The sequence below is a fragment of the Leptonotus elevatus genome, chromosome 17 (genome assembly GCF_054856555.1).
Source record: "Leptonotus elevatus isolate MCC_2025b chromosome 17, RoL_Lele_1.0, whole genome shotgun sequence".
NCBI lineage: Eukaryota > Metazoa > Chordata > Actinopteri > Syngnathiformes > Syngnathidae > Leptonotus > Leptonotus elevatus.
Window position 1 is genome coordinate 1,752,661 of NC_141255.1, and position 27,833 is coordinate 1,780,493.

The 27,833-nt window shown below is 43.7% G+C and overlaps 1 protein-coding gene across 4 annotated transcripts; it reads left to right on the forward strand.

Annotated features, from left to right (window-relative positions):
• On the forward strand, positions 1-27,243 carry abcc9 (ATP-binding cassette, sub-family C (CFTR/MRP), member 9). 4 transcript variants are annotated; one of them, XR_015090517.1, is made up of 43 exons: positions 1-180; positions 1,118-1,292; positions 3,011-3,152; positions 3,260-3,381; positions 4,031-4,197; positions 4,610-4,711; positions 4,777-4,917; positions 5,107-5,301; positions 6,530-6,694; positions 6,818-6,973; positions 7,287-7,421; positions 7,505-7,667; positions 7,755-7,795; positions 8,046-8,188; positions 8,410-8,518; positions 8,630-8,737; positions 12,202-12,274; positions 14,063-14,168; positions 14,309-14,347; positions 14,724-14,768; positions 15,274-15,375; positions 16,766-16,850; positions 16,933-17,013; positions 17,405-17,542; positions 17,747-17,872; positions 17,956-18,055; positions 18,124-18,197; positions 18,275-18,490; positions 18,608-18,759; positions 18,834-18,903; positions 18,974-19,131; positions 19,284-19,376; positions 19,698-19,800; positions 20,017-20,130; positions 20,212-20,332; positions 21,103-21,233; positions 22,612-22,690; positions 23,474-23,582; positions 24,216-24,319; positions 24,435-24,568; positions 24,773-24,835; positions 25,486-25,747; positions 26,088-26,232. XR_015090517.1 is itself a non-coding variant. In XM_086059410.1 (42 exons), the coding sequence occupies exons 2-42, from the start codon at positions 1,118-1,120 to the stop codon at positions 26,223-26,225; spliced, it is 4,818 nt and encodes a 1,605-aa protein (XP_085915536.1). In that variant the 5' UTR covers positions 3-180; the 3' UTR covers positions 26,226-27,243. The 4 variants fall into 4 exon arrangements, 1 of the variants encoding a protein (XP_085915536.1); XR_015090516.1 differs by having other exon boundaries at positions 2-180; positions 25,453-25,747; XM_086059410.1 differs by lacking the exon at positions 25,486-25,747 and having other exon boundaries at positions 3-180; positions 26,088-27,243.
• Positions 27,244-27,833: the final 590 nt, after the last annotated feature.

Below are 27,833 nucleotides of genomic sequence, written 5' to 3' on the forward strand. Positions count from 1 at the left end.
GCCGTCAGAATGCCGAGCAGCTGATCCTGGCGCACGTCTAAAAATAATCAACTTGTCTCTCCCCGGTCAGCTCTCACTACATCTTTTTCTCCTTTTCCCCCCACAACTTTACTTTTCATTTCATTTCAGCAGGAATGAAAATTTTGTCGGTGAGGATTACGGGATTTCGCTCTTGTTGAGGTAAACGTTAGACTTTTAATTTCCACTTTTCTCACAGGGAAAAAAGAAAAAGAAAAGAAAAAGTAAAGACTACTCATGAGTTGCGTGTGTGCGTTTTGGTGACTTTTTACGCGTAACCATGACGTCATTGTTAAAATGACGTCATCGGTGGCCAATTATAATGAGTGTACTATGTTTGGCACATTTGAAGTGCGTGTAGATATTTGAGTCACGTATGGAGGAGGGTGTCAAGTGTCTTTTAACGCTGACTTTCCGCTTCACAAAAAAGTTCGCACCGTACTCTGGAGGAACTCCATTTTGAATTGTATTTTATTCCGATACGTTTATGTATTAATAGTGGGAAGTTCAATGGTGAAATGCTGTTCCAAACAAATAGAGCTCTTCAACCAAACCCAGCAGAAAAAAACCCCAAAAACCAGTATGGCCACCACTGGTAACACTGGCAGTCATATTTGTTTGAGGTCTTCATCAGCTGCACATTTCCAGAAGCTTCTTTTGGGTCTAGTACACGTTGAATGGTCTTCTTGGTTCTGTTCCGGCACATGTTGAATAATAGTCTAAGTGAGCACACATCAAACAGTCTACTAGCTTCTGGTCTAGCACACGTTGGATAGTCCAGTACGTAGAGCGGATGTCCAATGGGTCATACTTCGTACATGTTGCCGCGACTTTTCCAGTTAGTCGTCTTAGTCCTTGCTTTGTATACATTGAATGGTCTACTTTGTACTGGTCTAGTACTATATACATGGAATGGACTCGTAAACGCTGATTATTATTATTTTTTTTTTCAGGGTCACATTGAATGGTTTTGTTAGTACTAGTTTAGTTTAGTACATATTGAATGGTCTAGCACACACACACACACGTCTAATGATCACGCGGGTCCCGGTGAAGTACGCATCGCATGCTGATCGGGTTTTCTTGTTTTGGTTGTCAGATGGAGGCAAAGCGGCACGGCGCCGCCATGGCCTTGTCGTTTTGCGGCAACGACGAGAACGTGAGCGGCTACAGCGTGGACGACGGCGTGCTGAACAACGGCTGCTTCGTGGACGCACTCAACCTGGTGCCTCATGTCATCCTGCTCTTCATCACCTTTCCCATCCTCTTCATCGGTGAGAAAATACAACATCGTGGAAATATATTTAAAAAAAAAAAACTCATTCACTGCCATTCATTTGAACTATTTCTATCAGTTTAACATTTTTTTCCACTTTTGTTAACAAGAGTATGAAAACCTAGAAACATTTCTTTATTGTACATTTCGAACAGATATAAAATTTGTGATTAATCGTGAGTTAACTTGAGAATGATGCGATTAATTACGATTAAAATTTTTAATCGCCTGATGCCCCTAATTTTTAATAATCTTTTGTTTTTGTGAAAAGAAAAGATCATTAAAAATATCAAAACATAATTAAAATTATAAAAAAGAAGAAATTATTAAAAGTTAAAAAACATTATTAAAATAAAATAAAAAATTTGAATTTTTTTTAAAGGAAGATTGAAAATTGAAAAGTTTTTTTTTAAAGAAAAATTTAACAAAATTATTATTTTTTATTTTTTTTATTTAAAAAAAAGAAAAGATTATAAAAAATTTGGGGTATCAGGCGATTACAATTTTTAATCGTAACGAATCGCATGACTTTCCTAGTTAACTCACGATTAATCACAAATTTTATCTGTTCTAAATGTACAATCATTTTTTTTGTAGGTTTTCATAAAAAAAATGTTAAACTAATAGAAATAGTTCAAATGAATTTTTGACGTTTATAGCCGTCAATGGCAGCGAATTAGTTTTAATAGTTAATAAAATAGTATAAGGTTGATTTAACTAAATATAACTAAATGTAATACTAAGCAAATTATACAATGTGTAATTACAACAATAGCACAATTTTGCTTTCTGCTAGCTTAATGCTAACACACAGTGTAAAATGCCACAGACGGGCTAATGCATAGCATCGATATTCAGTGTATTCCGTTAAAGGGATACTTGACATATTTTGCCTAGAATTAATTTGATAACTCCATTATTTTTCATGTAGAATTAATATCTTTAAAAATGATTTTTTTCACTTGTTGTCGACTGAAGATGACATCACCTGTGCTGAGGAAGTAGGTAACGACCAATCATGGCTCAGTTTGCTGACCAAACCCAGAAAACAGGTGAGCCATGATTGGTTGTTACCTACTTCCTCAGCACAGGTGATGTCATCTTCAGTCGACAGCAAGTGGAAAATTTTGTTTTTAAAGGCATTGATTGTATTGAATTTATTTAAATTAATTCTGGGCAAAATATTAACTTTTTATGCTGCAAATGTCGCAATAAGTCATGTATCCCTCTTAAGAAAGGGACATTTGAACATTAAACGTTGTATCAATACTCGTAGGCAGGCAATAGAACAATGTAGCGTGAGGTCACGACCCTGATCAGCGCATCCAAAAGCCTGATCACCATGGTGACAATCCGACTCGACTCGGCTTCACTGCTAATCAATACAGGGGGGCTGCCTCAAGGTTAGTTGTGACTAAACTAGTTCAAGTACTCTCAGCACATGTAATGGGGTAAATAGAGTTTTCTGAATCGGAATATTTTCTTTATCCTCTGCGAAGAACGATTGATATTGTTGCGGTTGACGGAGTCATGTACAGTCGTTGTGAAAGTCTTTTTGAATGTTTTTTTGCGGATTTCTCTTCTGGCGTGTTTGCATTTGCACCAGAAGAAAATCCCAGGTGACCAGCATTTATGGCTTCTGTCCCTCGAGACCCCCCCCCCCCCCCCCCCGAGGACCGTTGTGATAATTGCCGTATGTGTGCACGTGTGTGTCAGGATGGGGCAGTCAGAGCTCCAAGGTGCAAATCCATCACAACACATGGCTGCACTTCCCGGGACACAACCTGAGGTGGATCCTCACCTTCTCGCTGCTCTTCGTTCATGTCTGCGAATTTGCGGAGGGCGTGGTGTCCAACAAGTGAGCCCCCCCCCCCGTCCCTCTAATGCCCCCGCGACCCCCGGGAGCCACGTTGGCATGTGGGCTGTCGCTAACTGATACCGCGTTGTGTTTGCGCCTCACTGCAGGATGATGGACACCAACCACCTGCACCTCTTCATGCCCGCCTTCATGGGCTTCGTGGCGGCCACCACGTCGGTGGTCTACTACCACAACATCGAGACCTCCAACTTCCCCAAACTTCTCCTCGGTGAGCTCTTAACTCATTCACCGCCATTGACGGCTATAGACGTCAAAAATTAATTTGAACTATTTCTATTAGTTAAAAAAAAAAAAATTCCCACTTTTTTTAACAAGGGTATGAAAACCTAGAAAAAAAATATTGTACATTTAGAACAGATATAACATTTGTGATTAATTGTGAGTTAACTATTGAAGTCATGCAATTAATTACAATTTTAAAAAAAATCGACAAAAAAAAAGATTATTAAAAATTAGAGGCGTCAGGCAATTAACATTTTTAATCATAATTGAATCGCATGATTTCACTAGTTAACTCACGATTAATCACAAATGTTATATCTGTTCTAAATGTACAATTAATTTTTTTTTAGGTTTTCACTCTTGTTAACAAAAGTGGAAAAAAATGTGAAACTAATAGAAATCGTTCAAATAAATGTTTTGACGTCTATAGCCGTCAATGGCAGTAAATGAGTTAATGACGTTTAAGTAAATGGTTTACCCTGTGATTACATAAATCGAAAAATAAAACCGCATTTAAATGAGTCCGTTTAAAATTGTACCTAAATGTATTCTCAGCGAGTTGTGAAGTTTGCTGCTGCCATCTAGTGGTGGGGGGGTCCAAAGCGCACGCCAATTTTTTTCTCCGTTGTCCACAGTGCTGTTCATCTACTGGGTGCTGGCCTTCATCACCAAGTCCATCAAGCTGTGGAAGTTCGCCGTGTACAAGGTGAACCTGCACCAGCTGAGATTCTGCATCACGGCGCTGCTGGTGCTGCTTTACGGCCTGCTCATGGCCGTCGAGATCAACGTGATCAGGATCAGGGTGCGTGTCGCTGAGGCTGGACAAAAAAAAAAAAAAAATGCTGTCTCTCAGTACCAAAACTCCAGAGACAACAATTCAATCAAGTCAAAATCCCGTATATGTTCATAATATGAAAAATAATGGAGGATTCATTCTTGGGCAGGATGTTTTAAAATGTGACCATGTGTATAATATTTGAGATTTATGCAAGCCGAATGGAATGTTTCATCAAAAATGATCCATTATTTGAATCTTAACTCCTGTGTGGTGGCAATATAAATCTTTACAGGCTTAACCCTCTTTAAATGGACGCATTTCGGAACGGAGTTTGGTTTGTCTTCAGCCATCCGACCTTGTCGTAGGCTCAAATGGAAGATGCCTGATTTGTATGCGCTGGGCCTTCATGGGAGTTTTTGTTGACTTGTCCTGGCAGAAATACGTCTTCTTTGCCAACCCTCAGAAGGTGAAGCCCCCCGAAGACTTGCAGGATCTGGGGGTCCGCTTCCTGCAGCCCTTCGTGAACTTGCTCTCAAAGGTAAGAGGACGCCGACGGCCCGCGTCCGTCTGTCGTCAAGCTCAGGCTTGTTGTTCTGTTGCCAGGCGACGTATTGGTGGATGAACCCGTTGATTATCGGGGCCCACAAGAGGCCAATCGAGCTGAAGAAGATTGGCAAGCTGCCCATCGCCATGCGAGCCCTGACCAACTACTTGCGGCTCAAAGATGCCTATGAGGACCAGAAGGTGAGTTTGGCTATTAAGAAACAAAAAAAATACCCTCTACTTTAATTAGGAATACAAATAAATATTTGTGTAAAAAAAAAAAAAAAAAAAAAATTCCATGCTAATATTGGTTAGCCAGTCTGGCATTTCCCATTATAAGTTAGCATGAAGCTAGCAGCCTGTAAGCAGATGACCCCTTTTCTACCGCAGACGGCCGAGAACCCGGAGCGGGCGCCGTCCATCTGGCGCTCCATGTACCGGGCGTTCGGGCGACCCATCCTGCTCAGCAGCACCTTCCGCTACCTGGCCGACCTGCTGGGCTTCGCCGGCCCGCTCTGCATCTCGGGAATCGTCCAGAACCTGATGCTGGAGGGAGAGGGAGGCGCCACTTCTGACAAGATAAAGGTGAGTCCATCCTAGTACAACATCGAGGGTGCACTAGTTGACACTCGGGGCGTAAATCAAATCGATTTGTATCGTGAAATCAGTTTTGATTGGACCTAACCAAATCGAATCGTTAAAATGTCCCGTAGATCAATTAAGTAGCCCTAGTAGAAGGACTTGGTCTTCCTAGTGCTATTTTTAAAAACTGCTACTCCTGTATGACATTTCTGCTCATGAACGAGTTGAACGACAACGGCTCAATACAAATCTATTCGTTTGTGTTCCTAAAATAGCAAAAGCGACACATGAAACTTTTGCGATCAAAAATGTCCCATTGAAAACCTGTGAAAATTGAATTGTACTTGCTCTGTCCAGCAGATGGCGCTACTTTTTCCCCATTCAAAGCATGCAGCAACATTTTTGTTTCTGTGTAAGAGTGCCTCGCTACCAAAACAATGCGTGTGCTGTCACTAATGGTGGATAAACAATTTCCCTGAGTAAAGGTTCGAATCCCTGAAGATTTAAGGTGGAAAAATGTGAACGTGTAATATTTGGCCAGCCGTTTTTGGGAAGGTGATCATGTTTTTATGCTCGTTATCACACTTGAATAATTCTGGAGCTGTAAGCCAAGACAAATTTGGCGTATTTACACAAGTTGATTTTATTAGCATTAACACGGCGAGATGGGTCGCTGGGTGGTCCCGCCGACCAATCAATGACTCACTGGGTGTGATCACAAGACTCTCGATTTTTTTTTTTTTTACCCTTGCTTGCATTGGGAGCGGTGACCTAGTGGTGAGCACGACTGCCTCGCAGGGTTTGCGTCTGAGTTCCGGAGTGGAGTTTGTTGTTTGTCTATTATCGACTGGTAGCTCGATTCGCCGTTCGTCAATATGTATCCTGCCACTAGCCGGCGACCAGTCAGACCTAAAGACAGAAACAATGGCGTCCGGCGTGGACTATGCTGAAGGTCACCGCGGCGACAAGGACCCGCCGAGTGGTCGCTTGTTGTCACAGCTGAACGGCAGATGTCCGCTCGACTGGCGGCAATCGCGTGAAGCGATTGGGAACGGCGAGGGGAAATTCCTCGCGCGCTTCTCGCGGCTTCAATTGAAGAGAATGAGACACAGCATTAGGTACACCTGCAGGACCTTGACTTCCTTTTTATGAATGGAATTCCAATGTGGGATATTGAAGGAATTCAACTGGCAAGTTGCGGTCATGCTGCGTGTCGCGAATGTCGTTGCAGAACCGGTACTTCGACGTCCACTTCATGCTGTCAACCGAGCTGCTCCAGAACACGTCGGTTCTTGCCGTGCTGCTCTTCCTGGCTCTGGTGCTGCAGAGGACCTTCCTGCAGGCGTCCTACTACGTCACCATCGAAACCGGCATCAACCTACGCGGCGCCCTGCTGGTGAGGCGCAGGCACGTTCGGAAGGATGTTGTTTGTGTGTGTGTGTTCTCAAAACGGTTCTTTTTGGGGTGCCACTCGGCTCACTACTCGGCCACCATTTGAATGTTTTCTTTCCCCACCCAGGCGATGATTTACAACAAGATCCTGCGTCTGTCCACGTCTAACATGTCCATGGGCGAGATGACGATGGGCCAGATCAACAACCTGGTCGCCATAGAGACCAATCAGCTCATGTGGTTTCTCTTCTTATGTCCAAATCTGTGGGCCATGCCGGTGCAGGTATCATCGCCGATGTTCTTTTTGTTTTGTTTTAACTTGTCAACATGAAATTTAGGAGACATGTTATCAAGTCCGCCATTTTGCCAATTCAAATTTCTTGGGAAAGTCAGCCCCCCACAGCGCGGTTTATTTTGCAACATGAAATTTGGTATACATGTCGACCCACCAGAAAGTCTCACGGAGCTATTCTCCAAAAATACACAGGAAGTCTGCCATTTTAGTTTGAAGCAACCATTTCCATTTTTTTATTTTTATTTTTTAAAGTAAACCATTACCAGATTATCATTGTCCAAAAATGGAACCCCCCCCGCAGATCCTGATGGGAGTCACGCTCCTCTACTACCTGCTGGGCTGGAGCGCCGTAGTGGGCGCGTCGGTCATTGTTCTTCTCGCGCCGGTCCAGTACATCATTGCCACCAAGCTGGCCAACGTGCAGAAGAGCACCCTGGTGAGCGTCACGGGGGTTCTCCCCAGTTTTGAACATGGGACCGACCGACAGACAATCATCCCCCCCCGAGTTGTGTCTTGCAGGAGCACTCCACCGATCGCCTGAAGAAGACCTCGGAGATCTTGAAGGGCATCAAGCTGCTGAAGCTGTACGCTTGGGAGAACATCTTCTGCGGCAGCGTGGAGGAGACGCGGGGCAAAGAGCTGACGAGCCTCAAGACCTTCGCCTTCTTCACGTCCATGTCCAGTGAGGAGACAGTTGGAAGCAAACGCGCGGCTGGTGTTGTTGTTGTTGGAATGCTCTTACATCTGTTGCTTTTCTGTTCTTGTGCAGTCTTCATGAATGCCGCCATTCCTATTGCTGCTGTCCTGGCGGTAAGCTTGCCCGGAGTACCCGGAAAATTATTTGCAACAAATGATGTTGTGGAATTGAAGAAGATTGTGATGCTTGATTGGTGTTGAGGGTGTAAAAAATAATAGCATTTGATGGAGAAAAAAAAAAATCCAGTAAACCAGAAATCAAACATGGTGGCGGCAGTGTGATTTGCTTCCTCGGGCTGCTTTGACTAATAGAACCCAATGAACCCAAAGCTGTGTTCTGAAGGCGTGCCCCACCTCCTTGCAGACTTTCGTCATGCATTATTTCATCACCAAGAGCAGTCCGAGTCCCGCGGAGGCCTTTGCCACACTGGCGCTCTTCAACATCCTGGTGACGCCGCTCTTCCTTCTCTCCACCGTTGTCAGGTTCGCCGTCAAGGCGCTCATCAGGTGAGGCCACTTTTGATTGTTGTTCTTGTCATATTTGTCATCTGTTAGCAGTACTCGTCCACAGAAAGTAGAGTTTGCAGCCAGGTGAAAAAAAATCTGATACATCTGGGGCTGCTCTGCTTCTTCAGGGCCTGGACGGCTTGTTGTGATTGAGAAAACAATAAGAAAAAAGTCTGAAATCAGGAAGAAGTGCAGTTTTGTATTTTCTCCACTTGCTCCAGTGTCCAGAAGCTGGGCGAGTTCCTACAGAGCGACGAGATCGGAGACGACAGCTGGAGGAACGGCGACACGTCGGTTCCCTCGGAGGCAGCCAAGAAGCACCCTGGAGCGGTGAGTGCTCCCACCTCGCACCAACATCTCCCCCCGCTTTGTCCGCATAAATGAGATCCAATGAGCTGTGCCGAGCGAACTCGCCGTCTCTTTGCCTTCTGCCCGGTGAAGACCAAAGCCATCAACAGGAAGCGGCCTCTACGCTACCAGATGGACAACTACGAGCAGCCGTCCAGGCGGCAGATGAGACCCAGCGAGACGGAGGACGTGGCCGTCAAGGTCAGTTGCTGAAGAATGGCTTGTGTACAAATAGCGGTGTGTCAAATTCAAGTCAAGTATTTGGGTGACGTGACATGATGAAATGCTGCATTCATATTTTGGTGAGGTATGCAGTCACTTCAACACATTTTATTTGGTTTTTAGTCATTTAACCTGATTATATTTAGCTAAGGTTCGGAGTAATATAGCAATATCGTATCTTTGTGAGGTTTGTCGTCATTTCCCAGTATTTTATTATTGTCAGGTACGTAGTAATTTAAGCACATTTTATCTAGGCAAGGTTTGTAGTAATTTAACAATATTTTATTTTTGGCCAGGCTTTGAGTTAATGTAAGCACAATTGACTTATGTCAGGTGTGTTGGAATTTAACCAAATTTTATTTAGGTAAGGCTTGCCCCTAACATTTTATTGTGGTCAGGTTTTTGTAATTTAACCCGATTATATTTAGATAAGGTTTGGAGTAATATAGCAACATCGTATCTTGGTGATGTTTGTCGTCATTTCCCAGTATTTTATTTTGGTCAGGTACGTAGTAATTTAAGCACATTTTATTTAGGCAAGGTTTGTAGTCATTTAACAATATCTTATTTTTGATGATATTTGTTAAACACATTTTATTTTTGGCCAGGCTTGAGTTAATGTAAGCACATTTTACTGATGTCAGGTGTGTTGGAATTTAACCACATTTTATTTAGGTAAGGCTTGCCCCTAACATTTTATTGTGGTCAGGTTTTTGTAATTTAACCCGATTATATTTAGATAAGGTTTGGAGTAATATAGCAACATCGTATCTTGGTGATGTTTGTCGTCATTTCCCAGTATTTTATTTTGGTCAGGTACGTAGTAATTTAAGCACATTTTATTTAGGCAAGGTTTGTAGTCATTTAACAATATTTTATTTTTGATGAGGTTTGTTAAACACATTTTATTTTTGGCCAGGCGTGAGTTAATGTAAGCACATTTTACTTATGTCAGGTGTGTTGGAATTTAACCACATTTTATTTAGGTAAGGCTTGCTCCTAAAACATTTTATTTTGGTCAGGTTTTTAGTAATTTAACCAGATTATATTTTGTTACGTTTTTGAGTAATATAACAATTTCGTATCTTGGTGAGGTTTGTCGTCATTTCCCAGTATTTTATTATAGTCAGGTACGTAGTAATTTAAGCAAATTTTATTTAGGCAAGGTTTGTAGTAATTTAACAATATTTTATTTTTGATGATGTTTGTTAAACACATTTTATTTTTGGCCAGGCTTGAGTTAATGTAAGCACATTTTACTTATATCAGGTGTGTTGGAATTTAACCAAATTTTATTTAGGTAAGGCTTGCCCCTAACATTTTATTGTGGTCAGGTTTTTAGTACTTTAACCCGATTATATTTAGTTAAGGTTTGGAGTAATATAGCAATATCGTATCTTGGTGATGTTTGTCGTCATTTCCCAGTATTTTATTTTGGTCTGGTACGTAGTAATTTAAGCACATTTTATTTAGGCAAGGTTTGTAGTCATTTAACAATATTTTATTTTTGATGAAGTTTGTTAAACACATTTTATATTGGCAAGGCTTGAGTTAATGTAACCACATTTTATTTAGGTAAGGCTTGCTCCTAAAACATTTTATTTTGGTCAGGTTTTTAGTAATTTAACCAGATTATATTTTGTTACGTTTTTGAGTAATATAACAATTTCGTATCTTGGTGAGGTTTGTCGTCATTTCCCAATATTTTATTTTGGTCAGGTGCATATTAATTTAAGTACATTCTATTTAGGCAAGGTATGTAGTCATTTAACAAGATTTTATTTTAGTCAGACTTGAGTTAATGTAACCACATTTGACTTTTGTCACGTGTTGGAATTTAACCACATTTTATTGAAGTGAGGTTTGCCCCTTAAATGAGCCAATTTCAACAAGGTGAGAAAAAGGCTATAATTAAAATGCGACATATCAGTTGTGGAAATCGTGCACATGGAGGTGTTGACTTTCTTTGTGCGAGCGTCTTCTTCATGTTTGACGTACTGAAGACGTCAAACTCAGCTCATCAACAGCTGTTTGTTATCACGCTGGCTTCTCAGGAAGTGGAGGATTCACACGAGAACGTCTTGCCCCGAGAGTGGCCTCACTTAAGGCGACTCTTCCTGTCGCATCCCTGCGGGGCGATGGCCCGCTCATTAGGCCTGTGAGGGGGGGGATGCGGGATTGGTGTGTGGGGGGGGACTTGGAACTTGACAGACGTGATGGAGTCTGCCTCCTGGTTTGGAAGCTCTCGCCGAGGCCCGGACCTTTTCAGCTCGGTCTCAAAGGTATTAACCCGGGTCGAGGTCGACTCCGATGGGAAAAGCCCGCTTGGCCATTAATTCTTCGCGGCGCCGCTGTCACTTCCTGTTCTTGCGTTCGACATTTGATGGGCCAGAATTTTATGCAGTTGTTGCGTTGTTGTTTATCTGGTCAGCCATTTCTCCCGCCTCCTATTCGCTTTCCCGACTCCTCTTGTGAATCACATACGTGCAAGTTATGATTAAGTCTCAAGTTTTAGCCTTTAAGTCTCATTACTATGACAAAAATCAAGAAATTCATGTGGAGTCCCTCACTTTTTTTTTTCAATTATTATTATATTAAGTACAATGCTCTAGACTAGAGGGATATTGTCCTCATTAAAAAAAAATAATAATAATAATCTTGGGCTTTTTGGGGAGGTTGGAACAGTTTAATGGTATTTTCATTCATTTTAATGGGGAACAATAATTTGCTTGCATCTCAAGTCACCACTTGCATTATAGCCACATTGCTTTACATCTGTAAATTTTTTAGTAAATCTAATAATATCACACTATCTTGATTTTTTTTTTTTTTCATGTCATGTCGTTCAAGTCGAATGTTTCATCAGTTTAAGCCGAGCAAGCTCAAAGTCCTAAAATTGACCACCTATGTCATGTGACTAAAGTCTCCCACCTTTGACAGACAGATGTCACTTGGGCTCACATGTCACGGGATGTCAGTCACATCCAAAACAGATGGTCAGAAGTATTTGGACAAGTTCCACACAATCATCCACTGTCTGATTTCGGCATTGATTGCGAACGGCGTCGGAGCACTGTGGCGCTTTAGTTCCGGAAGGATCTCACGACCCGAGACGTTCCAGTGGCGATGCGCTCGTGGGTCGGCGTCATGCTGAGAAGGATGCTGGGGGAAAGAGGGCGGGGGGGTCGCTTAGATAAAATAAACTTAACGGGAACAAATAAACCAAACAGAGGAGCTTGAATCCGACCGCCGGGAAGCGACGTGCCAGATCATCAGACGGGCGGGAATTTAGTCTGTTTTGGGGCGGATTGGGCCGTGGTGGATTTCAGGCCAGGTGGCTTAATGAAAAAAAAAAAAGAAGATTGATAAACAAGCAAAGAAATCATCTGTTTTGGCAAAACAGACGATGACAATATATTGATGTGTTTTTTTGGGCTGTCCAGGTGAGCAACGGATGCTTCACCTGGGGAAGCAACCTGTCCACGCTGACCGACATCAACATCCGCATCCCGACAGGTGAGGATCATGAGGAATGAGTCAATTCTAGTTCCGGTAAAATAAAAACAACGTGGTTGGTGAAAACGGCTCAAAACGCGACCGTCCTGGTCAAAACGGGACGTCTGGTAAGAGACATGTATGAGAAAAATCTCATGGAACAGCCACAAGCAAAAATGTTATAAAAAGTACTGAAAAAAATGACAGCCTCCATTTTATTCAGAACTATAGTTACTCCAATGTTACTTTTATTATTAACTTGCAGTGTTAGCTTATGACGTTAGCTTCAACATTACCCTCGGAAGTTAGCTTCCAGCGTTAGCGCTAACATTAAAGCTAAGGGAGACTGACTCACACATGACAATATCTCCAATGTTTGTTTCCTCAGTTAGCTTCAACGTTAGCTTCCCATGGTGCCTCCAATGTTCATTTCAAACAATGAATTCTTGAAGTTATCTTTTCCCATGTTAGATTCCGATGTTAACTTTCGAAGTTAGCGTCAAACGTTAGAGTCCAGGAAGGCCAGTGTTGGCTTATGTTGGATTATTAACATTGTTTTTCAGTTTCAATTTATATTTTAACCGTTTTGGATATTAGTTATAAAGATATAAATATAAGACAACAGTTAATTCATATGTTAAGCCAATCTATAGTCCTTTGTTCTCTTGAAAGAGAAGGGTAATGTTAAAGTAGACAATATTAAGTATTGTACTCTTTGCGTGTTCAATTAACTGAATGGTGAGATCCTGGTGAAGAAGTCCCCTTGCAAAGGTGAATATTTTTCAGAAGCTTCTGATCACACAATTGAAGTCACCCAAGCAGTGCTCTGTTCAAATGTGTGTCTTCTCTCCAGCCCACATCATTATTTATTCAAAAGAGGGTTCATAAAAAAGTCAGCCCACAACACACCTGGTTACAACTGAATGAATACAAGAGAATCCGTTCCCATGGGTATAAATCAGATTAGAAAAAATACAATAACAATAAGCCTGACTCCCTTCCGACACAGCAGAGTCCCGGCCCTCCCATTAGAGATAGCAAATGAATGTTTGAACTCGTTGCCCTTCCTCATGAAAGTAACACAGACAAGAATACAATTCATTGAGCCTACACTGAGATAACTAAATCCAAAACGGCTAAAATATAAATTAAAACTGAAAAACAATGTTAATAACTTAACAATAACAAGTTTCTTTTCTATATTATCTAAAGGGAGTATAGCTAGTACCAGTCTCAGTCGGTCGAAGAGAGTCCAAGGACAGGCTGATTTACTATTGTTCAAGTCTAATCTGATTTGTACTCATGGGAACTTGCTCATGGGAGGGGAGCACTGATTTGGAATAAAAAACTGTGTGCAAGAGAGGAGAGACACACAATCTGAACGGAACACGGCTTGAGTGTCTTCATTTTGTGTGATCAGAAGCTTCTGAATAATTACACCTTTGCAAAGGGACTTCTTCACCAGAATCTCACCATTCAGTTAATTGAACACGCAAAGAGTACAATACAAATATTGCATACTCTAACACTTACGACATTAACTCAGTGGCAAAAAAAATGTCAAACCTTTGTTGTATTGAACATTCAGTCTTAGGTACTTATTTGTATTAAGTATATTTGACATTTTTTTTCAAGCGTTAGGGTAAATGAGGGTCTGAAAATGGATAGCACTTAACATTATCTTCCAAAATGAGATCACCCACTGTGCTTTCATTGTCACATATTGCTCATGACGGAAATGTACGTTCCTGCTAAAATACACTTTTTATGCTCACTTGTACCCTGTAACATCTGAACGCGCGCTTCCAGGCCAGCTGACCATGATCGTGGGCCAGGTGGGCTGTGGCAAGTCGTCGCTGCTGCTCGCCATGCTGGGCGAGATGCAGAGCATGAGCGGCCGCGTCCACTGGAGCAAGTAAGTCATCGAGATGATGCGCATTCCACGCTTGCCTGTTTTTAGCTGGAGATGAAACTTTTCCTGTTTTGGAGGTTTTTGCACGCGGATGGTTCGCATTAACACCAGATTCTGACTTCCTTGCCTTCTTGCCGCATCAGGCCACCCGATAGCGAGACATTCTACCAGGGGACGTTCAGGTACTTCCCCCCCCCCGACCCCCCGACAACATCCATCATCATCTCACTTCATCCACGCTACTCTTAAAGTGATCACGACGACCTCTGTGGTCTCCCAAACTGGACGGTCAAAGATGGAAGCTAATTATCAATGACGGCAATGATTACGCCGAAACTCATCGTTTTTAAGGTCATAAACAGTTTAGCCGTCACCGTGGAAACGCGTTATGTTTCTTCAAAGGGCTTCTTTTGAGGTTCTAAAAACACGCCTTAGGTTGATTGAAGACTATAGGTGAGTGCGAACATTTGCGATTGGCAAGCGACCAGTCCCGAGAGACGCTCCATGTAGCATGTTAGCGCATGTTGTTGGCTCGCGCTAAAGTGCTGCCTTTGACAGCCACCCGGAGGCGGCAGAGGACGAGGCCGGTGACCGCGCCGCAAGGTAGCAGACAGACTTCCTGTGACATCATCAGCCACCCTCGACTCCCGCCTCCACTCGTGTTTTTTTGCTCCTTGAAATGTTTCCATCAACGTCGAGTGTCTGTAAAGTTTGAGACTTTGCGGACACGCATTTGTGAAGTCGTCATCATCATCTCCTTTTGTTTTCAGCATGATTATATCCTTCAAACTAATTCAACGATTTTCATGCAATCCTGTGCAGTGATGAAGAAGAAGCCTTCAGTCTGAATATCGGTGGATATGGTTTTGTTAATTGCGAATGCATGGATGTTAATGGAAGACAACCGCAAGTACGTGTGATGTCTTGAGGAAAAGTTCCATTGTCCTCCTATTTGGCGCCATGCTTTGAGCTGTTGCTTCCCACGCCATCAGCCTGCCGTCTAACACGCCATTGCCATTGCCGTGGTTGTGTCAACTTGTTTGGAAAAGGATCCTCGTTGTCCTTCTCCTTACGATGACCTCCTTGTTTCTCATCGTGCGCCTGCAAGCAAGAACAGGTACTCGGTGGCCTACGCGACCCAGAAGTCCTGGCTGCTCAACGCCACCGTGGAGGACAATATCACCTTCGGGAGCCCCTTCAACAAGCAGAGGTAAGCCTCACATTCTCATCAAGTCAAGTCCAGTCAAAGTTTAAGTCAGAAGTTTCAAGTCCCAAAATTGGTGCGTCAATTAAAGGGAAAATTAACCCTATTTTCCTCTTTTTTTTTGACAATAATGTGTTCTATCCACTTGTCTAAATATGTCATTCTGGTTCATTAATAAAATCCAGCCACTTTTATCCATCTCATGGGGCGGCCATTTTACCACTTGCTGTCTGTGAAAATGACATCAATGTTGCTCAGGTCTCAACCAATCACAGCGCAGCTAAAATGGAAAAAAACGGCTGGATTTTGCTTCATAACTCATATTCCACAAACATAATATTAATCAGAATGTCATGTTTAGACTAGTGCGATCACATATAACATAGTATTGTCAAGAAATTTTTAAGGTTGACCTCCACTTTAAGTCCATCTTATTAATTACACTGTGACAAGTTATCAGACCCTGTAGACATAATAATAACAATCATGAAAAGCATTTCTACCCTTTATTCGACACACACAACTCATTGCTCCAGCAAAATTACAAAAAACAAAGGTGGTAAATCCAAGTCCAGAAAGTAAAAACCCTGCCACAGTTTGGCTTTAGCCCCAGGTGTTAGCTCGCTAGCTCCTTAGCTTGCTCCCGTGGTGCTCGTTTACCTGCTAGGAAGTGTTAGAGTAGAAAATATTAAGTATTGTACTCTTTGCGTGTTCAATTAACTGAATGGTGAGATCCTGGTGAAGAAGTCCCTTTGCAAAGGTAAATAATTATCAGAAGCTTCTGAGGACAAAAAGCTGATGACACTGAAGCCGTGTTCTATCAGGTTGTCTGTTCCGTCCCACGTGGGGCATCAATACTTATTCAGAAAAGTGGGAGACTAGAAGTCTCCTCCCATCAGCCCACAATACACCTGGTTACAACTGAGTGAATACAAGAGAATCTGTTCCCATGGGTATAAATCAGATTAGAAAAAATACAATAACAATAAGCCTGACTCCCTTCCGACACAGCAGAGACCGGCCCTCCCATTAGATAACGAATGAATGTATGAACTCGTTGCCCTTCCTCATGAAAGTAACACAGACAAGAATACAATTCATTGAGCCTACACTGAGTCAACTAAATCCAAAACGGCTAAAATATAAATTAAAACAATGTTAATTACTCATCATTAGCTAGCTAGCATCAGGGGCTAAAGCCAAACTGTGACAAGGTTTTTCTTTTAGGTGCTAGATAGCTAGCTCCCATGGTGCTCGTTTACCTGCTAGGAAGCTAGCTAGCTAGCTAGCATCAGGGGCTAAAGCCAAACTGTGGCAAGGTTTTTACTTTCTGGACCTGGATTTGCCACCTCTATGACCCCCAAAAATTTGCATTTTTGAATTTGAATTGTTTTAGGTACAAGGCAGTGATCGACGCCTGCTCTCTCCAACTGGACATCGACCTGTTACCCTTCGGAGACCAAACAGAGATTGGAGAACGAGTAAGCCTTGGGGGTGGTCTAGGCCTGGTTTGGTAATACGTTGCTTTGTTGCCATTTTGTTGACTTTGTGCTTTTGGGCCAGGGCATCAATCTGAGTGGCGGGCAGCGTCAACGGATCTGCGTGGCTCGAGCGCTCTACCAGAACACCAACATCGTCTTCCTGGTCAGCACAAACTGACACAAATGCATCAAGTGCTGCTAAGTAACTAAATCAATGAAACTATAATTGAATTAGATGAATTAGATTCGTCAAGAAGGAAGCGACGCCCTTTTCCTGGACGGACGACGTGTTTGCACGCTCGCGTCATTTCCCGTCGCCGTGGCGATGTCAGCGCCAGTTGCGCGGATTCCGATCCGCTTAAGGAAATGTTGTTTGTCGTGTCGTTTTTGGATGGGAAAAGGGCAGCGAGGTTAAGCGGTGACGACGACCGTCTGACGCGAGGGATGCGTTTGGGGGAGTTGTGGAAAAAAACTGCTGGTTCTCATGGCGCCAAGCATTACAATTGAGAAAAACTGAGGACAACTCAGGTATGTAGTTGTCCGTGTATCCCTAGGACGACCCTTTCTCCGCCCTGGACATTCACCTGAGCGACCACCTGATGCAGGACGGCATCCTCAAGTTCCTGCAGGATGACAAGAGGACCGTGGTTCTTGTCACACACAAGCTGCAGTACCTCATCCATGCTGACTGGGTTAGTGAGAAGTCCAACCGGTCTTCGTTTTTTTAATCCGGCCCGCCGAGTATCATGGATAAATAAATTGGCCATGTGTGATCATTTTAACTCATTCACTGCCAGCCCAGTATAAATGAATCTTTGACGGGTATAGCCGTCTATGGCAGTGAATGTGTTCAAAATCAAATGTAGCGTCTGAGCACAAAGACGCCCCTGTTTCAGATCATCGCGATGAAGGACGGCTCCGTGCTGAGGGAAGGAACTCTGAAGGACATCCAGGTGCACGACGTGGAGCTCTACGACCACTGGAAGACGCTCATGAACCGGCAGGACCAAGAGCTGGAGAAGGTTGGCATCCATTGTCTTTCCTTCCTTCCTTCCTTTCTTTCTTTTCTTCTCCCAGGTCTCTCTGACGGGTGCTCTCCATGCAGGACATCGAGCAGGACAGCCAAACCACGCTGGAGAGGAAGACCCTCCGACGAGCGTTCTACTCCAGAGAGGCCAAGAACCAAGTCGATGATGAGGACGAAGGTACGGTGGGATTTGCTCTTCGTGACGAGGTCTTTTGATCCTCCAATCAAAGTTTGGGATTCTTTCAGAGGAGGAAGAAGAGGAGGAAGATGACGACAACATGTCCACCGCCACAAACAGAAGATCCAAAGTGCCGTGGAAGGTGAGATGATCCCGATCCTTACGCGCCGTCGACATCCATCCATGCCAAGAACGACTTCTTCTTCTTCTCCTCCTCAGGTGTGCTGGTGCTACCTCTCGTCCGGCGGCTTCTTCATGGTCTTCCTGATGATGTCCTCCAAGCTCCTCAAGCACTCGGTCATCATGGCCATCGACTACTGGCTGGCCATCTGGACCTCTCACCACACCAACTTCACCATGGTGCCGGGACCCAACGGAACGTGCCTGGTTCAAATGGTCAACAAGACGTCCCACGGCGGCGCCGCCAACTCGGAGGTCCGCCGTTGCACACGTCTTTTTTTTGTTTTAAGAGCTCGAAGCATATCTCGGAGCGGATGTATGAGCGATGTGGCAGTTGTCCAAAATTCGGAAAATTTCTGACTTTTTTTGCAGGACTCCTTCTACATGACGGTGTTCATGGTTCTGTGCGCCGCCGGGATCACGCTGTGCCTCATCACCTCGCTCACCGTAGAATTTTTGGGGCTCTCTGCCGCCACCAACCTTCACCACAACCTCCTCAACAAGATCATCCGCGCTCCTCTCAGGTAGTCGCCGCTGCTTCTCCAGTTCCCATCAGATGGGGGGGGGGAGGGGGCTGAATTCTCCGTCTCGTCCTCAGGTTTTTTGACATCACACCGCTGGGGCAGATCCTCAACAGGTTCTCAGCTGATACGAACATCATCGACCAGGTAGGACTTCGTATTATTTCAGCAATGTTGATCCTTCTTGACATCAGTACTCTTGATTTCCCCCCCCCAGCACATTCCGCCTACCCTGGAGTCTTTGACACGATCCACCTTGCTCTGTTTCTCCGCCATCGGCGTCATTTCCACCATCACGCCCTACTTCATCGTTGCCCTGGTGCCCCTGGCCGTGGCCTTCTACTTCATCCAGAAGTACTTCCGGGTGGCGTCCAAGTGAGTGCCAATGCGCTCGCGAGCCTCTCGTTTGCGCTTGGTCAAGTGGTCGACGCGTACGGGGGGGACCTTTTCTCCCTTTTTGTGCGGCCCAAAGTCACGTGCGGCAGTTTTTCAGTCCTTCTACTCCCCCCCCCCCCCCCCCTCACCAGAGACCTTCAGGACCTGGATGACTCCACGCAACTTCCTCTGCTGTGCCACTTCTCTGAGACAGCTGAAGGTCTCACCACCATCAGAGCTTTTAGGTACAAACACGTTCATGCGGTTTGCAATGATTTATTGAGGCCTTCTGGAGGTCTTTAGTTTTCTTTCCCATCAGAGTTATGATCCAACATAATGCAGCTCTCACGCTTTTTTTTCTCCGCTACGTCCCCCTCGAGGACCTCCTACCCACACGCACGCACGCACGCACGCACATGTACGCGCACACACGGGAAACTTCCCGTCGCCATTATCTGCTGCGGTTAGCTCTGCACGGCCGCAATCAGCACGATGACGATGATGATGATGACGATGATGATGATGATGATGTTGTTGAATGAACTTGCTTTCTTTTTTTGCTTCAGACACGAGGCCCGCTTCAAGCAGCGCATGCTGGAGCTGACCGACACCAATAACACGGCATACTTGTTCCTCTCGGCCGCTAACCGTTGGCTGGAGGTCCGCACGGTGAGAGACCCGCCACTTTATTAGGTACACCTGCACTGTCTAATCATAACATCCGCAAACGAGGAGCCGTCCGGCGAGGTGCTTATATTGACAGTGAAACGAAGTACTGACATCAGATCTGGAAAAAAAAAAATGCATTGGGTTGAGATTCTGGACTTTTGTTTCGCATGACCTGGAAAGTTGAGAATCGACATCCTCTGTCTCTCTCTCTTTCAGGACTACCTCGGCGCCGTCATCGTGCTCGCTGCGGCCGGCGCGTCCATTTGGGGTTTAGATTGCGGTCAGTCGACCGGAGGTTTGGTGGGCTTGGCGCTCACGTACGCCCTCACGGTCAGTTTACCCATCGCCGTCGTTGGTCTTGACGTCTTGCAAGGAAAGAGAAAAAACGTGCTGTGTTTTGTTTTTGCGCAGGTCACCAACTACTTGAACTGGGTGGTGCGGAACCTGGCCGACTTGGAGGTGCAAATGGCGGCGGTGAAAAAAGTCAACAGCTTTCTCAGTACTGAGTCTGAGAACTACGAGGGATCCATGGGTAAACTTCAATGTCGCAACTTTTCTGGGCAACATGTTTGGAAGCTATCATATATCAATCCTGCCCAAAAAAAAAAAATAATAATAATATGTGGACTGATTAATTTAAACTAGGGGTGTCAGGTGCTTAAAATTTGTAATCATAATTAATCGCGTGAATTCAAAATGTACAATAAAATGTTTTCATACTCTTGTTAACATAAAAGTGGAAAAAATGTTAAACTCATAGAAATTATACAGTAATTTCATAATAATTCATAAAATTCAGTTAAAATTAAAAAGTGTACTTGACTGTAAAAAACGAGTGTGCTATCTATTTGCGTTGAGGTCATTTTTCTGCCACGAGGTGGCATAACTGCATTTGGAAGACGGTGACAGCTCAGTGCATTTTTCTTTTCATATTAAGAGCTGTTTAAGCTTTAACATGAAGTCACATTTTGCAATTGTAAAATACAACTTGACCCCAGTCTCCACAACGATATGCATTATTATTCAATTTATTACGGCAACATTTTGATGTGGATGTTTCTGCTGCATTGCGACTGGAATTCCCCGAGTACAAGTAAGGGGCGGTCATTACTCGCGCATTTTTAAGAAAATGGTGGCGTTAAAGGAACTTTAAATGAACTAAAAATGAACGCACTCATTTTGACACCCTTAAATTAAACTAATATCAAGAATCTTTTTTTTTTTTTTTTTTTGCAACAAATGTCATTTTTCATCTTGGACTACCACTTAAACGATTTATTCATGTTCCATGTCCTCCTCCAGATTCTTCTCAGGTGCCAGAGACGTGGCCTCAGGATGGCGAGATCAAGATCCAAGACCTGTGCGTGCGCTATGACCCCATGCTGAAGCCCGTGCTCAAGCACGTCAACGCCTACGTCCAGCCGGGCCAGAAGGTCATTTTTCCCTCTGACCGTGTGGTGTTGACCTCTTAGAGTTTTCTGCTTTTGGCCAGTCATCGAATTTTGCAGCCATGCTATGCAAAGATGAGCATTGCTTGCAATTTGGTGCCACCCAGCTGTAGTTCTATTTTAAGTTTTACCATGCTCCAAAATCTATATAATCTATATCGTATCGTATCGTACCAAAAGACGTATTTATATGTTTTTTATAATGGTTTTTTTTTTTATGCTAGAGCATACAGAAGGCTTTCAAGCAGCCTCTGAACTGAAGAAGTCGCTTAAAGCAATGGCTGTTATTACAAAATCGGCCAGCAGGTGGCAGCAGAGTATACGAGATCAACCAGGGCCGTGTTGCAAAAAGCTCTTTCCCCCCACTGTTTTAAACAGATTGGTGAATAATGATGAAACTTGGCTATATTCTAATGCCAACTGCTGCAAAACGAAGACCGATGAAGGAAGAGACTCTAATCTTTCTTTTTTTCCTGTTTTTATAGCATTAAAACACAATATTCTGTGGGTCTTGCAAAATCAGTCCAAATCCAGTAAAATAGCTGGGAGCAAAGGGGGTTGCTTCAGTGAAAATGGCTGCGAGTGAATGAGTTAAAGGGGAATTCAACCCCCCCAAAGATTCTTGACAATAATATGTTCTCTGCAGCCCCACTTGTCTAAATGCGATATTCTGGTTGACATTGCGTTAGTGGAATATGAGTGAAGCGGCAAAATCCAGCAGTTTTGATCAATATCAGAAGGCGGCCATTTTGCCACTTGCTGTCGCGTGAAAATGACATCACAGTTGCTCAGGTCTCCGGTAACAACGAATCACAGCTCAGCTTCAGAAAACAGGTGAGTTGTGATTGGTCGTTGCTTGAGCATCTGTGATGTCATCTTCAGTCGACAACAAGTGGCAAAATGGCCGCCACCTGCGATGGATAAAAATGTCTGTATTTTGCTGCATAACTCATATTCCACAAATGTAAGATTAATCAGAATGTCATGACTAGTGAGGTCGCATATAACTTATTATTGTCAAGAAATGTTTAAGCTTGAGTTCCTTTTTAAAAATAGCCGAAAAGAGACATTGTTGAGACTTTTTATGTGGTTCTCCTCATGACAAGTTAAACTGGCTTCATGGACTGAATTTTCAAAAACAGTACCAAGTCCGAGGGATCCCGGGAAGGCCACATTAAAGCAAAATGGCAGACTTCCTGTGTCTCTTCAGTCATGACCTTTTTTGTGGAGCTCCTCGTGACAGGCATGTCCACCGAATGTCATGTTGCAAAGTGAAACGGGGTTCGAGGACTGAATACGCGGCCGCTCGCGTTATCATCAAGTGTCCGAGCCGCGCCTCACCTGCCTGTCACGTCCCCGCCAGGTGGGAATCTGCGGCCGCACGGGAAGTGGCAAGTCTTCGCTGTCCTTAGCCTTCTTCAACATGGTGGACATTTTTGAAGGTGAGAGATCTCGTCTCTCTCTCTCTCTCTCTCTCTCTCTCTCTCTCTCTCTCTCTCTCTCTTTCGCTCTTTCGTCATTCTTTGCTTTTCTTGTGTTTACGTCTCCTTAAAACAAAAGCGTTCACAACTTTCCAAGCTTCCTTTTTTGGGGAAAGTGGCACGAAGGCTGTTGACACAATGAAGCGGAATCGGTTGATTTTAGTTTTGGTGGAGACGTAAACACTGAATTTCTTTACATGTAAATATGTAAACAACTGGCCTGGAATCAGTTGTTATTTCAGTTCCCCTAACAATGATAATCACGTATGAGCATATTGTACACTTGGCACATGTAACGCATTCTTCTTGCGCTTTCCTTCAACAATTTTATTTCCATTTCATGTCTGAGAGGAGCCAGGACACTTTTTTTCTCCCCTGAAAATGATGTCAGTGGATGTTCACAGTCCATAAATGCTCATTTGGATAAATGATGCACTCTATATTTGGACAAACAATGGACTGGTCGCAGGTCATTGTCAGGACACGTATATATGAACTAATGACTGGTCGCCATCCAACAACAGGCCACATACAGACAAAAAAAAATCTATCCCATTCACTTTTAAAACCTGTCACACTTCGAACCCAGAACCTTGGAACTGCTACCGATTTTGTTCACCGTGCTGCCACTTTTACATGTGTGTTTATTGTAGCCTCGCGCACAAGAGCGGTCGCCGGTGCTAAGTGGGGCGACTCGGAGGACGTCAAGCGACTCACAATTGTCTCGTTATTTTTTCCCTCCAGGAAAGATCGTCATAGACGGGATCGACATCTGCAAACTTCCCTTGCAGACGCTCCGGTCTCGGCTGTCCATCATCCTGCAGGATCCCATCTTGTTTAGTGGCTCCATAAGGTACACACACACACACACACATGCACAGGCACGTACACACACTTCCTGGCTAAAGACACAACTTCCTGTTTATGTTCCATCCTGGCTGTTTAATTTAAGTTGTAGTCTTTTTTTAGGGAATAAATCTGGACGCAGCTGCAGTGCTTTCAATAAATCTTTTTCTGGCAAATGTTTTTTTTTCTTCGAGTTGTTTTATTTCTATTGTTCATTTTGGAGCAGTTACGCTCACAAATTTTAGTTTAGAATTTGCCCTTTAGAAACAACAGTGGTTCTGGAAGTGAGCCTTGTGGAACGCCTCTCAATGTGTGTGAACAATGATCATGGAATTTTCTCTCATCCAACGCAGCAGGAAGTCCGCCGAGTCCTCATCTGACTTTTTGCCTCTGTCGCACATCCTGGTTGTGTTTGTTTGGACTGCGTGTGCGTGTGTGTGTGTGTGTGGGGGGGGGGGGGGGGGGGGGGTGAACGGTCGAGTGTTTCACACCGCTCCGCGAGACGCGTTTGTCGCCCGTTCTGACGCACTTTGACTGGCTGTGACACTGGAAATGATCTTCCCCTTGTGAAGACTCAATACAAGTTGGAAATAAATGCTTTTTACGGCGTCCAATACCAAACTAAAGTGACCTCCCGCAGGTTCAATCTGGATCCGGAGCGGACGTGCAATGACGGGCGCCTGTGGGAGGCGCTAGAGATCGCTCAGCTGAAGAACATGGTGAAGGCGCTACCGGGAGGGCTCGGTACGTACACGCACACATTTCTTTTTGTTTTTATGACTTTGGGAAGATATGCTAACAATATGCGGCTTAGTCATACCTCAGCCGCTTTGTGATTGGCTGCCGTCCTGCGCTGCAGACGCGGCGGTGACGGAGGGCGGCGAGAACTTCAGCGTGGGTCAGAGGCAGCTCTTCTGTTTGGCTCGGGCGTTTGTGCGGAAGAGCAGCATCCTCATCATGGACGAGGCCACAGCCTCCATCGACATGGCAACGGTGTGTGTGTGTGTGTGCGTGTGTGCGGAAACAGGAAGTTGAGTGAGTAGATTAAAAAAGTTCCTCGGCACCAGAAGGAGAGCGACGGGTGCTGATGTGCTTTCAGCCATTTGTTGAACACATCCGTCAAACATGCAAATTCAAAATGAAAGCACATGCAAGGAGCATGAACATGAATTGTGTTTTTGTGTTTTGTGTGTTCAGGAGAACATCTTACAGAAAGTTGTGATGACGGCGTTTGCGGACCGGACAGTTGTCACTATCGCAGTGAGTCTTTGGATTTCGCTTTGTTTCTGGATGCCCTTTTTCTTCCTCTATTCTTTTCATTTCTACCTGTATTTTGTTAAAATGCTTTTCTTCATTTTCTTTTTGTCCCTGTCATAATCTGCCCTATCCTGTCCCATTCTGCCATGTCTTGTCCTCATCTTTCCTGTCCTATTCTGTGACATCCTGTCCTGTTGTCTTATCCTGTTCTGTCCTGTCCTATCTGCCCTGTATTTTCCTGTCCTATCCTATCCTGTGCCATCATGTCTCTTCCCAACTTGTCTTGTTCTGAAATTTTCCTATCCTGACCCATTCTGTCCTTTTTTATCCCATCCTATGCTGTCATATCCTGTCCTGTCCTGTCCCACCCTGTTCTTACATGTCTTATCCCATTCTGTTGTCCTGCCCCTTCTTGTCCTCGTCTACCCTGTCTCCTCTCCTATCTCTTGCCGTACTGTCCTGTCCTGTCCCATCCTACCCTATTGTGTCCTGTCCTACCTTGTTCCATCCTGTCGTGCCTTTTCCTTTTCTGTCACATTCCTGCCCCTCCCTCCCATCTTATTGCGTCTTGTCCACACGCATTCTGTCCTATCCTGTCCCATCTTGTCCCCTGCCCTTAGCACCGCGTCTCCTCTATCCTGGACGCTGGGCAGGTGCTGGTCTTCTCCTCTGGGATTTTGGTGGAATGTGACTCCGGTCCCAACCTGCTAGCACAGGAGGAGAGCCTCTTCAGTGTGCTAGTGCGAACTCACAAGTAGAACCGGACCGGACCAGCCCGGCCCACTCGGACTCGACCCCCACTACCACCCTCCGTATTCTCTTTCCATTTCTTCTTGACGTCTCTCTTCTTCTCACCACCGGCCGGGTCGGGGCTAGAGGTCTGGGGCTGGTTCTGGTTCTGCCGGAGACAGCCTGGTTGGTACCAAAGAGTACAGATTTTGTTCATCAAATCTAAACAGGAATGGTCATATTTATGTATTTATATTATTTGAGTTATTGTAAATAATAACAGAAAAATAGTCAAATGAACAGTTTTGACATCACTTTATAATCACAAAATAGAACAATTTAACGGAATCATTTTCTTATTATTGAAGTAAACCATTTCATATATTTGACAAACAATTGAACTTTTATTTGATGTGGCCCTTTTTATTACAAGTCTCAGGGTTAAAGGTTAAAGGTTAGATGACTGCATCTACTATCCCATAATAAGCGGTGTGCCCTGTCACCCCCCCCCCCCCCCCCCACTTAGCACCGCGTGCACACCATCCTGACGGCCGACCTGGTGATCGTCATGAAGCGTGGGAACATCCTGGAGTATGACAAGCCTGAGACGCTTCTGGAGCAGGAGGACGGCATGTTCGCCTCCTTCGTCAAGGCCGACATGTAAACGCACGCACGCTCGCTCGCTCGGAGGAGGAGGATTATCGTGTCAGCAGCAATACGGAGGACAACATGTCCGCCACAGACACCTATTTTGACCATATCAGAATGTTTGTAATCTTTTAGGGTGTGTCAGACAGCCCCGCTTTTGAATTTCACTTGGGCCCTATGATGGTTTTGTTATGCATATTAGTCAAATCTGATGAATCAGTTGAGCCACTGAGAACGTACGGAAATGTTTGAGTGGGCAAACTCCATTTTTTTGTGCTAAGTACAATAAAGGACTGCCCCCTGTATTTCAAAATTGGAACTAAACCTTGATTTTGGTCCATCTGAATTTTTTTTTTTTTTTTTTTTACAAATTTGCTTAAGTTAAAAATGACAAAAACAGATTTAGCCCACTCTGTTCTCAGTGGCTCTCATAAAACGCATTTTCAATGGATCCACATTAAATTTGAATCCTGGGTTGAAAATATTTGTTTTATTCAAGATTGTGCAAGTATGTGGCAACATGGTTTTGTTTGGCAGAAGTTTGCTCACTTTAAAAAAAGAGCATTTTTCAGTTTGTGTGTTTTTAAAAATTATGAAATTTGGTGACCCCCCCCCAATACAAAAATACAAAATAATCTGCAAATAGGCAGATGTAAGGGGTTCACTGTTTGTACCATTTCAGTGCCAGAAGTGTCGGTGCCATTAATCCAAGCAATAGAAAGGTCATCCAGCCTCTGAATGATCATGAACTACATCCATTTTGGAATCAATTTACCTGTTGAAAAGTCAATTTCAGACTTGGAAGCTTACCTCACATGACATATTTTATTTTACTGACATGTTCAATTTAGGAAGGATTTGTTTACGTGTAGAAGATTTGGAAAGCATCTGAGACGTCATGATGAATTCACAAGCTGACTGTGCAACATTTTGTGTTTTTTTTTTTTTTTACCTTTTGCTTCACGTCTTTGAATACTATTCAGCATTTGTACAATGCAATGGAGAAATTTGCATTAAAGTCCTTTTATAATCTTTCCATGCTGATTACTATTATTGTTGTTGTTTTTGCCAGGATAAATGTTGTTCAACAAAAAACTAATTTAAAAAAATCTAGTTATGTAAAAATAGTGACCTTTTTAAAAATCATAAATTGAGTCCTTATACTAATGGAGGAACAACAGCTCCGCTAATTTTCTCATTCATTTGCACTTTTTTAGGCTTTTCTGACATTTACCGGCTGTTAGAAAACTGCAGCGGTTTGTTTACACTCAAACATCTGCTCCTTCATCCAACGTGAGTGACGTCATGAGCTTGTGAAATTGCACCTCCTGTATATGCAAAATGCCAACGTAAAGGGAGATATTGTGTATTTTCATTTTTTGCTGTAGCTGCGGTTAAGTGCTCTAAAAATAGAGTGGGTCATGTACCATATTTGAAAGTATTATGGAGCATATTTTTTTTTTCATACTGTTTGATTTGGTGTTTTTCCCCCCCCCCCAGTTGTTTTTGGAACGACTTGCTGTATTTTGAGTGTTGTTGCTAAATAGCGCACCCTGGCGTCTCAAACAAGAACCCATTGACCTCAACTTATCACATGAACACTTTGGGTCAAAGAATCCATTTT